The 12,331-nt window shown below is 35.8% G+C and overlaps 7 protein-coding genes across 7 annotated transcripts; 4 read left to right on the top strand and 3 right to left on the bottom strand.

Moving 5' to 3' along the window:
* Positions 1-65: 65 nt before the first annotated feature.
* On the top strand, positions 66-1,505 carry FDP41_003545 (uncharacterized protein; the record flags this gene model as incomplete). Its single annotated transcript, XM_044706861.1, has 1 exon — positions 66-1,505. One exon carries the CDS (start codon positions 66-68, stop codon positions 1,503-1,505), a length of 1,440 nt encoding a protein of 479 aa, XP_044562266.1.
* Positions 1,506-1,921: 416 nt separating this feature from the next.
* On the top strand, positions 1,922-2,721 carry FDP41_003544 (uncharacterized protein; the record flags this gene model as incomplete). The annotated part of the gene is made up of 2 exons (XM_044706860.1): positions 1,922-2,024; positions 2,204-2,721. The coding sequence occupies 2 exons, from the start codon at positions 1,922-1,924 to the stop codon at positions 2,719-2,721; spliced, it is 621 nt and encodes a 206-aa protein (XP_044562265.1).
* Positions 2,722-2,811: 90 nt separating this feature from the next.
* FDP41_003543 (uncharacterized protein) lies at positions 2,812-6,903 on the bottom strand (the record flags this gene model as incomplete). Its single annotated transcript, XM_044706859.1, has 8 exons — positions 2,812-3,282; positions 3,357-3,489; positions 3,585-3,905; positions 3,955-3,974; positions 4,051-5,371; positions 5,479-5,617; positions 5,736-6,346; positions 6,401-6,903. 8 exons carry the CDS (start codon positions 6,901-6,903, stop codon positions 2,812-2,814), a joined length of 3,519 nt encoding a protein of 1,172 aa, XP_044562264.1.
* A 601-nt stretch (positions 6,904-7,504) lies between these two features.
* Positions 7,505-8,265, top strand: FDP41_003542 (uncharacterized protein; the record flags this gene model as incomplete). The annotated part of the gene is made up of 2 exons (XM_044706858.1): positions 7,505-7,586; positions 7,799-8,265. 2 exons carry the CDS (start codon positions 7,505-7,507, stop codon positions 8,263-8,265), a joined length of 549 nt encoding a protein of 182 aa, XP_044562263.1.
* Positions 8,266-8,384: 119 nt separating this feature from the next.
* On the bottom strand, positions 8,385-8,984 carry FDP41_003541 (uncharacterized protein; the record flags this gene model as incomplete). The annotated part of the gene is made up of 1 exon (XM_044706857.1): positions 8,385-8,984. One exon carries the CDS (start codon positions 8,982-8,984, stop codon positions 8,385-8,387), a length of 600 nt encoding a protein of 199 aa, XP_044562262.1.
* A 157-nt stretch (positions 8,985-9,141) lies between these two features.
* FDP41_003540 (uncharacterized protein) lies at positions 9,142-10,455 on the bottom strand (the record flags this gene model as incomplete). Its single annotated transcript, XM_044706856.1, has 1 exon — positions 9,142-10,455. One exon carries the CDS (start codon positions 10,453-10,455, stop codon positions 9,142-9,144), a length of 1,314 nt encoding a protein of 437 aa, XP_044562261.1.
* Positions 10,456-11,602: 1,147 nt separating this feature from the next.
* On the top strand, positions 11,603-11,977 carry FDP41_003539 (uncharacterized protein; the record flags this gene model as incomplete). The annotated part of the gene is made up of 1 exon (XM_044706854.1): positions 11,603-11,977. The coding sequence occupies one exon, from the start codon at positions 11,603-11,605 to the stop codon at positions 11,975-11,977; it is 375 nt and encodes a 124-aa protein (XP_044562260.1).
* Positions 11,978-12,331: the final 354 nt, after the last annotated feature.

Raw genomic sequence — 12,331 nt, 5'->3', positions numbered from 1 at the left:
TGTTTTGTATCACAGTAAACATTAAATACTCGAGTGGTATCGCAGCCATTCGACGTTTTAAAAAAATGTTAGCACATCGCAAGACAGCTTGTTTCCGAAATGCTATTAATTTTCACAAGTCGAGTTTATCATCATCATATGGATCATTCTGCACAAATGCTCATCCATCGTTGTGCCTATCAAATGAGAGTTTTTTCAATAATCATTCGAAATTCATTCGAACAACTGACTGCATCAATCGAACATTCAGTTCCAGTAACCATAAGACTTTGTCAATAGCATTACGAGAAGCACTTGATTATGGAGAAAACAAACTCCGAAATGCACTCACATTCAAACACGTAGAGCATGATCCTGAAGGAGAGGCACGTATGCTACTATTTCACACGCTCTTTCCGAAAGAACCTGTGGAACACTTGAGCAGTCGATGGCTTTCTCTTTCGCTACGAAAAGATCGTCTCACACCTCATCAACTCGATACTTTCAAGTCACTCATCGCAAGACGATGCCAATATGAACCTATTGAATACATCACGGGACGAGTCAACTTTTTTGGAAGACAATTTCTTGTGAATAAGCATGTCCTGATACCGAGAGTGGATTCTGAAGTGATGATTGAGGCAATCATGAAGAGAATGAACCAATTTTTGAAATTTTCGTCATCATCTGATGATCAGAGAATTCAAAGAGATGGACTTAACATTGTGGAATTGGGAGTGGGAAGTGGATGTTTAATTTTGACCTTATTGCTCGAGTTGGAGAAAGCAAATATTAAAGTACAGAGTGCCATCGGCTTGGATAAGAGTAGTGAGGCTTTAAAAGTTGCTGCACTGAATGCCCAACAATTACTTCCACCTCGTCTTTGTAAAAAGTTGATTCTGAAAGAGCATGACATGTTGTGTGATGAATTTAAACCCGAAGAATGGAAATCCCAAATGAACGATAATGATGATGATTCAAAGATGTGTGTCACTTGTAACTCAACTTTCGCAAACACCTCGAAGCGTAAAGTTGGTATTATTACTGAGGATGAGAGAAACCACCACTATGGCTCTACACATGTGCTCATTTCAAATCCTCCTTATATTCCCTCCCAGGTCATTATGGAAGAATTGGATCAAGATGTTTCTCTTCATGAGCCTCATCTCGCTCTCGATGGAGGTCCTGATGGACTCGACTTTTATCGTTTCCTCCTATCGGAGAAAGCCATGCACAAGTATCGTCTCTTATCCTCCTCAGAGAGTTCCTTAATGGCGTTGGAGCTCGGTTACGATCAGGCTCCCATCCTTATGAAGAATGTACTCTCAACAACGGTTCTCGCCAACAACGACGAAGACGACGACACGACTAATTTGCAAATCTCAAACCACGAAATGAAGCAGCAGCGTTTTCTTTTGGGTACGAGCAAAAGTGGATCCAATTTTGAATTTGTAGTCGAGTTGGAGAAGGACCTGAATCAATTCGATCGAGTTCTGATTCTGAAGACAACCAAACGCACACCATAAGGGTATACATGTTCCTCGTTCGCTCTGCACCGCCATTTCAGTGCTCCATTCTTACCCAAAAAGTCTAATTTTAAGGCTTCACAACGATTTCCTTATTTGTTATGTAACCAACAAGAATTTTTTCGTGATAAGGCTTCTTGCATTTGTTGTGTTTGCTTGAAGAGAGACACATTATGAAACCTATTGGCAAGAGATGTCATGTCTCTCGAATCTCATAAAAGCAATCGTGAGCACCTTATCAAAGTACATCGACCAGATTGAACGTTAAATTATAGAAATTTCAATGCGCCAAACAAGTTCCACAACAACAACCACTCCCGCCAAAAATCGTTTTGAACAAGAGACAAAACTACAGCCTTGGTTTTCGTCTGCAGGAGATAAATAAAAAAAATAATACAACAACGACAATATCAAACATGGGAGGATCGGCATCGTGTATGGGTAATAAGCAAGAAGGAAGCGATAGCACAGAGAAGGGCAACTCTAAAGGAGGAAAGGCACCAACTGGCAACAGCGACGGTATGTACAAAATTTATTTGATAAACGTTTTAATGACCAATCACGAACTTGGTTTTCCCTTGATCATGATCCCAATCACGAACTTGGTTTTCCTTTGATCATCATCATGCCAATAACAAAATTTTACCAAAACTTTGATGCTCCGCTAAATGTTTCAATATCATCACGATAAATAATAGAGGAGTTTTTGACTGGAAAGGTGCTAATTCCTTGGAGCGATCAAGAATACAAGCTAGGAGTAGGGATGGTGGACGAACAGCATAAGGTGCTAGTCATCCTAATCAACAAATTGAACCATGCTATCAATATGGGAGACATGGATCTCATTCTTGAAGTGTTCGAAAGATTAGCCATGTACACAGACTTCCACTTTAAGGAAGAGGAAGGCTTGATGGATAGATGCGCTTCTTACGAAGCAAGTGTAAAGGACAACCATAAGGAAACACACAGAAAATTCATCTCAAAGGTCTTTTCTCTGAAAACTAAGGTTGAGGAAACTCACAACTCTAGATTTGCGATGGAAGCTCTCATGTTTTTGAGTGACTGGCTCATTACACACATTTGTATTACGGATAAGAAACTTTGCAGGTTCTTGAAGGCTGAAAATATTGACAAGGCTTACGACAGAAATGCAGCCATGGACGACATTAAGAATTATGAAATGCAACCTCCACCTCAACAAGCTCAAGAGCAATAAGCTTGAAAGAAGAACAGTCTTTCACAAGTTGTTGAACCCGATTCATTTGTACAATACAATGGGTTTGATAAAAACAAAATTCATGCTTCCTCATTTTACACTTCTTAGCCGTTTTTCCATTTTACACAGATCGTTGAAAATCAATGAAAATGAGGGTCTTTCAGAAATATCCTTACTCCAACACTTGACCATCAATTCAAAAAAGTCATTCAGGACTGAAACATGAGTCTCGAAGGATTGTGATGAAATACTGTTTGAGTTTCGAAAAAAGAATTCATCAACCCAATTCCTTAATGTGTTTGAATTAGCATCAAGAGGAAGAGAAGGAATAGGCAAACGCAAGCCATCAGCCACTAATTTCGGTAAAACTATGATGGAATCATTGAGAGTGGAATACTGAGATATTTGCTCGCTGGTCATGAACGATGTAAATTTTGACTCTTTCGAGAAGGATGACGAAAAGAGAGTACTTTCATCGAAACATAATTGCCACATGATAAGAGCAAAGCTATAGACATCTGCTGTCTCGTTGTAAAACTCCCCTAACAATACCTCAGGTGCCTGATGCATTGCATAAATATATGTGATTTGGTATCACTGTTCAATATAATCATTCTTGTGCGTATTTTACTTACCATATAAAACAAAGTTCCTACACGACAGGTATTGGTTCTATGAACCTCTTGTTGATACAATTTGGACACTCCAAAATCACACACTTTACAGGTCAAATCATTGCTTAGTAAAATGTTTCCAGGTTTCAAATCTCTATATCCATTATTGATTTCATATACCATATGTATCATTCAGATCGTATCATAACAATCAACAGATCCATCTTTTGAGCTCATTCACTCACTTACCTATGAATGATCATCTTATCTTTTCCATGATGTAAATAACTCATTCCACTTGCAATATCACTCAACATGTGAATTTTATCTGCCAATGGAATAAATTTCTTTTTCACCTTGCATTGATAAATGAGTGAATCCAGAGATCCTCCATGCATGAATTCTGTCACCATAAACTTGTTTGATTCTGTGAGACAAACTCCGAAAAAGGTAACTACATTGGGATGACGAATATTGCTCAGCAATGATGCCTCATTTTCAAATTCATTACTATCCAAGTCTGAATCTTCAATTTTAATGCTTTTGAGAGCAACATCTGCATTTTTCCATCTATTAAACAAAATAATTCAAATGATCATTCAAATCAAAAGAAACTCACCTAGCCTTGTAAACAACTCCCTTCAAGTTTTAAACCAATTTTCAAAATAATGTTTTTGAAATATGAACTATAAGTGTCACAGCAGAAATCACTTACCTGTCCTCCTTCTCCAATTTTTGAAACAATTTCAATATCTTCTAATTTAATGAGCCATTCCTTAAATGAATGTCTATTCTCCAATTCACTGGCATATAATGTTTGTAAATCCAACAATTTTTGTGTCAATTCAATTTCAGCTTTTTCTTTTTGTTTCAATAATTTCACACTAAATTTCATCTTTTTCAATTTTCGTACTGAAATCACAACAATCACCACAACAGCAACCATAACTGCTAATCCAATCGCAAGAATGACAGGTAATAAGTAAGCCACATTAAAACTACAGTAATAAATCTTCTTTCCATTCAAATCAGTTTTAGAAAATGCAGAATGCATTGTTGGGCATGGGTCAAACTGAAAATTCACATTAAAATAATACGTCACAAGCATATCTTGAATGAAAGTTAGTGAAAATTTCACAGTGGCATTTTGAGGAAATGGATCTTGATATGAATATGAAACCAATGTCACAATGGGATGTAAGAGTGGAAGACTACCTTCTTCATCTTTTTCAAAAACATTACTTTTGGCTTCAGAATAAACGATTGAATCATCGACTGTGTCGATTCGCATAAAAGTTCCATCGTAAGGTATCATTTGACCAAAGGTGTCTTTCATGGTTAAATCAAATTCCAATTCTTCTCCAAAAAAAGTTTTAACAGCCACGACATTAAAATCGCTCGAATTACTTGCCAAAGGTATAACCGCACGTTGAAGTGCTTGTTTTCCAATTTGTCTTATTTGTTCTCGTTTTTGTGTAATTTCTAAAGTACTCTGTGGTCCTCGAACGATGAGTTGAAGAGAGGCCTCTGCTGGAAATGACGTTTTATCTTTCAAATGGAACGGTGTGAGCACTGAATTTTGTGCAATAAATTTAGGAATCATTTGTTGAGCATCCATACTCGATTCAGAATTGATTAAAAATTTTTCCTTTCGTAGTGTGACTGGATTCATACGAGATTCATACCAATCTACGGATGATTCACAATAATATAAACCTCCACCACTCACACCAGCTGTATTTTGTGAAATGAGTGGCAAGGTATTGTTAAAAGCAGACATTAAAATACCAGCACGTATCGAGAAGATTGCTCCTCCAAATTTCTCTGCAGAATTGAGACGAAATGCACATTCTTCAATGATGAACGGAAGAGTGGTTATTGTGTTTTTGGTGTAAATGGCTCCACCAATGGCTGCCTTATTTTTTAAAAAAAGATCTTGAGTCACCCACATTCGAATACCTAAATAGGAATATAGTACACCTCCATAAGTTTTGGCAGTATTATTGTAATAAACACAAGCATTCGATGAAAATACACTGTAAATTTGAACAATGTTTGAAATAAATGATGTGTTTTCAACCAAATAAGGATAAAAAAGATTTGTCATGTGATTGTGAAATTTCATCCATCGATGATAAATTACCTTTGATATTGATGAATGGCTCCTCCTCCAGTGGTTTGCAATCCAATATTGTAATTTGGAGAGGTTTGTCTATTGTGTGCAAAGGTGCAATTAGAAACAAAGACATAATATACACTTCGCATCATGATGGCCGCTCCACCTAATCATCAAGAATGATCAAATGATGATGATGTAGTGGGTCAATTTTGTTCGTAATATTGTTAAATGTTCATGACATTATCAAAAGAAATGTCAACAACAATATTTCACAAACCTACCTATTTCTGATTCATTGTCCAAAAACTGTGTATTCACAAAACCTGCCAGTAATCCAATACCTTCCAAATGTAGAGCTCCAGTTTGATTTGCGTGGGCAAATTTAGAGTTGATCATCGACGCAGAGCATCTTCCCTGTGACACAATATTTAAAGAAGAGTGTGAAAAAATCAATTGGCTCATTAATTTCTGTATTGGCTGATTTTGATAAGTGTCATCGATGGTTGTTAGAAATGATAAATATTGCCCATAACGAGAGGCGTCTAAATTTCGTGTGAAAACTCCTCTGTCAATCATGATTCGATTAAATTCTGTGATGTGAAGCAAAGATTCATACATGTCAATATTGTGAGCAGATAAAGTATTGTTTTCTTCTGGATTGGCGAAGAGGGCGTGAAAGAAATAAATCATGCTTTCTTTTGCATGAATGTCTTCTAATATGGTGATCGTTGACATGTCAACATTTCCAAATACAGTACTTTGAGGATTAAAGTTGATGGCATGCAACATTAATTTGGTATAAATGTTAAACACTAGTGTTGAACCATTGGATGGTTTTTGTGATTCTCTCATGGGTGTGACAATACTTTCACAATGATGCATGTAGATTAATCTAAAATAGTAATTATTAAATAATTGAAAAAATGAATCAATAATTGACACTCACGTCACATTTTTCAAATAAATAGTATCATAAAAACTATTCGAAATTGTGACAGATGGCATACTTGTCAATTTCAATGTCTTGATTGTCATTTGTGAAAATTCCACCGTAAGCTCTGGATCGTCCTTCAATTTCATTCCTCCTCTATGCAACGACAAGTAATGATCAGTCTTTTTAAAACTCACATCATGAGTCAAAATCGTTTCAGTTCTTCCCTTTCCCACAATTTTAAAAGTATTTTTAATGGGCAAAAAGAAAAATCCATTCATATCACTTGGAATTTCAAACACAGCACTCAACACATTCAATTGCACATTGGGAAGTACATTCTGATCCAATGCTCGATTTTGAACAATAATTGAATGAAATGATCGACAGGGTCGATCCTTGAAAGTGCAATCATTATCAATGGCATCCACACCATTCACAGAGTCCAAATAGAGATACAATGTATCATTCCTAATGTTCAGAAATTCTGAATGAGTTGCAAAAGTAGTGATGACCATTTCTTCTCGAGAGGAGATACTTTGAGAATTTACAAAAAAGAAGTGAAGTGTTTCATCACATGAATGGAAGGTATGATGATGTATTTGGGAAAGGAGTAAAAAAAGAAGAAATAGGAAGAAGAAATATTGAAACACCACTTTGGATCTTAAAGTTAGGGTCGTCTTCATCCTCGTCGTGGAAGTATTCTTCTTTTTGGTATTGTTGGTGCTCTCACAGACAAAGAACTGTCGGAAGAGGAGAAACAAGGAAGGAGGAAACAATGATGATGATGCATCATCATTCATTGAAGGCTTCTCGGATATCCTCCACCAACATCGACCACACATTTTTTGGGGAAATTCAAAAAATCGCACCACAAGATGTTGTAAACGTTTACGGCAAGTGGCGCTCCTTTTTTTAAACACTTTGGAGATGATGAAATTCTAATAGTTCAAAGTTCATCTCGCGCGACTTTCAATTTGGAAAATGAAAAAATTGAAAGTGAATTCATATTCCGAATGGAAAGAGAAGAAGAAGAGGAAGAAAAAAATTATCTTCTTTTCTGCTCCTTGCTCGATCTTTTGTGCCAAAACAACAACAGAAGTTCACCGCTGAAGATCAATGACACAAAAATCAAAATCTTTGAAAAGTTCAAATTCCACTCCGACCCATCTCATCTTGTTGTGTGGATTTCCTGGCTCAGGTGAGTGCAATTGATTGTCATCCTCATCATCTGAAATGAATATGAACGATTCATTCCGAATCGGATTTTGAAATTCATTTTGAAATTCATTTTGAAATTGATCTCAACACTGGAATCACACATGACGCGATATGAATGAATATTAATTTTCAAATCATCATGAATATTCTGAAATACATCATCACCACTCACTCATGTAAACTAACATTTAGGAAAATCCACGTTTGCCACCTTGTGTGAAAAACATGGTTTTGTCAGAATCAATCAAGACACATTGGGTGATGCCGCCGAATGCAAAAAATTAATGGAAAAATCATTCAAACACAACAAATCAGTCGTGCTCGATCGATGCAATATTCATCCCAAGGATCGAAAGATGTGGATCACAGAAGCCAAAAAACTTGGTGTGAAACATATTGATTTGGTATGGTTTACAACATCTCCTGAACAATGCAAAACGAATATTCGAGAACGAAAGAATCATCCAACGCTGCCACCAGAAAATGCAGATAAGGTTGTGGATGAATTTTCGAAAGGTTTTAAACCTCCACAAAAGTTTGAAGGACCTTATGAAAATTTGTTTGAAGTGAATAATGAAAAGGAAGGTCAAGAATTGGTGAAAAAACTTGCTCAATATTTGTCCACCTCGTCATCTTCGTCGTCTTCTTCAAGTAAATAGAGTTATTTTCAAATGTTAATTGTCAAGCAGTTTAAATGTTTCACATGTTTAATAAAATTTGAAAATGTAACTCAATCACTTGTCGTAACACTTCTCGTTGATTCATTCACAATGATTCATTAATCTGCTTTTTTCTTCTTATTTGTTTTAGTTGTCACATGTTCTCCTCCTCTGAAAAAACTGCAACAACATTTACAAACACACAAACAACACATGATGCAAATTAACATCAACACCACTCCCAATAAGATTAAAATTGCAAGAATAGCATAACCATAGCCCACCAATAAATACAAAATAAATTCAAGTGTTTGTTCATCAATTCCTAAATGAGCACCTAAATTAGCTCCAAATTCAAAATATTGGTCGTAGGTCCTTCGTTGTTCTTCATCACTGAGTACTTCGTAGGCTTTTGCAATTTTTTGATATTTGGCATTCAGTGATTCTTGTTCTTGTTTTGTTTTGTTTCGATTTCGATCGGGATGATATTTGATGGTGAGTTTCTTGTAGGCAGCTTTGATTTCTTGTTGAGTGGCATTGTGTGAAACTCCGAGAATGGCATAATAATCAAAATTTGTGTCAAAATCAAATTCAGGTGTTTCTTCATCGAGTGAGGATTGTGTGGACAAATTTGTGATGTTCAAAATCACCACCACAACCATCAAGAGAGCAAGTAAAATACCAAATCCACTGTATGAACGCCGATGCAAGAATGACATTTTTTTGATTGATTAAAATCTCTTCCGATATTAGGAAAGGATGATGACACCATTCTATATATATTCAATGACATTTCTTTCGAACAGACTTGAATCGATGGAATTGAAATTTATATTCAAAATAAATATGGTTCATACAAGTGAAACGGAAAGACATTCAAGTGTACATAAAGAACTCTTCCTTCTCTCTGTCATTATTAAATACAGGTATGAATTTGATTTTTCTCACTTCTGTTAAACCCTCATCTTTGGTGACATCCTCAAACTTCTTATTGTAAGTGTTATAAGCAACACCTGGAACGTGAGGGTGAGCACCATTCGATCTATTCTCTCTAAGAACATTCAAATGCTCTGCCAACTCTCTCTCAATATCAAAAACAAAACATCTACAAGGAATGTCATTCTCCTCTGCAATTTCAATGTAGGGCTTTCTTGAGGCGCCGTCTGGATTAGTATTGTCAACAACCACAGATTTACCTTGCGCAATAGCTTCTTTTGTTGCTTTGATGCATTTGGCAGGAGTTGAAAGTGAATCTCTGTTGACATGCACATAACCGGCTGGAAGGAAATAACGTTTCGCAAATGTGGTTTTTCCACTTGCTGGCCAACCTTGGAAAATGACAATTTCTTGTTTGGAACTAATCAAATCTTCTTGTTTGTAAGGTGTAAGTTTAGCATTTTCAAACTTCTTAATGTCGTAACCATCTAGTGACCACGTCGGATATTCAGCTTCTCCCAGGAAATAATTTTCAGGAGTATGAAACTTGATTCCAAGATTCATTGCAAATTTTCTGTCACCACAACTGTGATCCTTCTTAATTTTCTTCTTTTCTGCGTCTTTTCGTTCAGGTCTTCCTGCCGCATCACCAACATAAAAACTGTCAGATTTATCCAATGATAATTCTTTGTGATATTTTGGAAGAATCTTTTCTTCGAGATAGGTCCACATTCCAGTGCATGGTTTTCGTTGTGAGTTTTCACCCATAGCTGCCAAAACCAAGACTGGAATATCCTCTCCAACAGCTTGTCTAATAAAACCTTCCATTCTTTTCTCTAGATCTTTCTTTGTGAGTTTTCCCTTCTTGATTCCATTTTGATTCGTGAAAATCACCAACAGACGATTCTTCTTTTTTACTTCATCGATCAATTTCGTTGAAACATTCTTATGGAATAATTTCCAATCATTAGCATTTGTTGCAAATTGCTTTCCGCTCTTGGTCAAAACCAGAGTTGAGTCAAAATCAAACGATGCAACTCCAACCGTATCTTTGGGGAATTTCATTTCGGAAAACTTGTGATGGATGAAATAATAGAGCTCTTGAGAGGTATCTTCTTTCCATATTCCAAGACTTGCAGTGGTTTTTACTTGTTTGGTTTTTGGATTGTCTTGTCCTTCTTCTTCCTGGTCGCTCTCGGAATATTCCGAATCGTATTCGTTGCGATTTCTCTTTTGATCTTTGGAGGATGGCATTGATGATGAAGGTGTGATTTTTTTTGTTTGGATTTTTGGAAACGGATTGCTTCCATCAAAATCTTGATCCACCAATTTCTTGAAATAATAACAAACTGACTTTATCAAACTTTACAAAAGTTGGTAATCATACAAGAAAGATCGTGTTACGTTGATTGCAACATTTGAATGGACAATTCACTGAGATCCAAGATGCTTCTTTTTATCTTTCGTTAGAAAATATCGCATCAGCATTAAATACCACAAAATGATCCTTGAGTCTGAAAGAAATGTATTTGTGACATCGAAATATTGAATACCTTCCAGATCATTAAAAAAAATTTTGAGTGCTTGCTCTTTTGGAATTATTCGATCTTGCACCAAATCGTTCTTTGTTCCAATTAAGATGATCTCAATATTTTTGAAATAAGTGTTATGATCTCTCATATTTTTCATGATATATCTGAAGTTAGAATCATCTAATGATTGTGAATTTGTTATGTCGAACAATAACACAAGAAATGATGAGTTCTCTTAAAGTCTTTTTTGACGAATTTCCATTCCTCCTTGCCAAAATTGCAACTTGCTTGAAAATAACTCACCAATCTCATGATTATTGCTGTTATTCCTGTTATATGTGTCAGTCAATTTCCCATAAATAGCGAATTTTCTTATTGAAGGAAAAACATCTTTCAAAGATTGTTTGATGGAGTCAAAAGTTGTTACCCCTAATTTTTACTCATGGACAATTGGAGTGGAATTTTCTTTTGGAACAATCCATTCCATCCATCCGCAACAATTTTTGTAATTATCAATGAGTTTGAGAGTTGAGGATTTGATTGTTGTAACTTAATTGAAAGTTTGCTTTGACTTGTGACTTCAGAAGATGCTTTAACATCTCTACATGCTTAGTTTGTACCACAAGTTGAAATCACATATTCGAGCTTGGCACAATTACATTTCAAACAATTTCCTTTTTTTACTAAATCGTTTTGTTTTATAATTATGTGGAATTTTCAATCTTTTCCTTTTTAGCTGATTTTCATAAATAGATTTCAGAAGTTCGAAACGAAACAGAAAAAATTTAGTTGAAGCTCTTCGCCTCCTCTTTCACGCACACACGCACAAACAAACGGCTTGGACGATACAGTACAGATCCCTTCTTTGTATGAGTAAATATAGTCTTCAACCACCATCCTCTTCATCCGCCTACACTTCAGTTCCTCATTATGAGTTCCAACAACAACCATCCATCATGTCTTCCTCATCGATAGACAATCCTCCACATACAATACCTCCTCCATATCCGGAGGGATTTCCACCAACCCAAACCCATCAACAACAAACTGCTGTGATTTATACAAATCATGGAGTCTTTGTACCAGAACAACAACCCTATATTCCGAGCCAATATGAAGTGAATGGAGTTTTAAATCCAGTCTCTCACACAATCATTCAATACACGACAGGAAATAATGTAAATCAAGGACAAAAGGCTCACGATTGGAATGAGAACCCAAATTCATGTTGTATCATCCTGTAATGCCACATCGTTCATGATTCCTTCTTAATTTCTTAATTGAAGATTAAATGAATTCATATTAATTACATGCCAACTTTTCAATTATTGCGCATGGACGTATTAAAAAGTATTCAAACCAACCACACGAGTGAGGTAGAAATTATTATTTGAAATTTCAAACACTTACTGAGTGAATGATTGAATTTCAATTATTGAAATGGAATCTCATTTTGTAATCATCAACAAAAATGAAAAAGGCTTCCACTTCATTTCTCGGAAAATGCCTTTCCTTTGAGAGTCTCTCTGAACCACCAACTCCTTCTTCTTTGTTATACTCGATGAAAAAAAGTAATCAAGGAAAATCATAAACAAGAA

Source organism: Naegleria fowleri, assembly GCF_008403515.1.
Source record: "Naegleria fowleri strain ATCC 30894 chromosome Unknown tig34, whole genome shotgun sequence".
NCBI lineage: Eukaryota > Heterolobosea > Eutetramitea > Acrasida > Naegleriidae > Naegleria > Naegleria fowleri.
The sequence above is the reverse complement of the archived record's forward strand: the minus strand, read 5'-3'. Positions and strand labels throughout refer to the sequence as shown.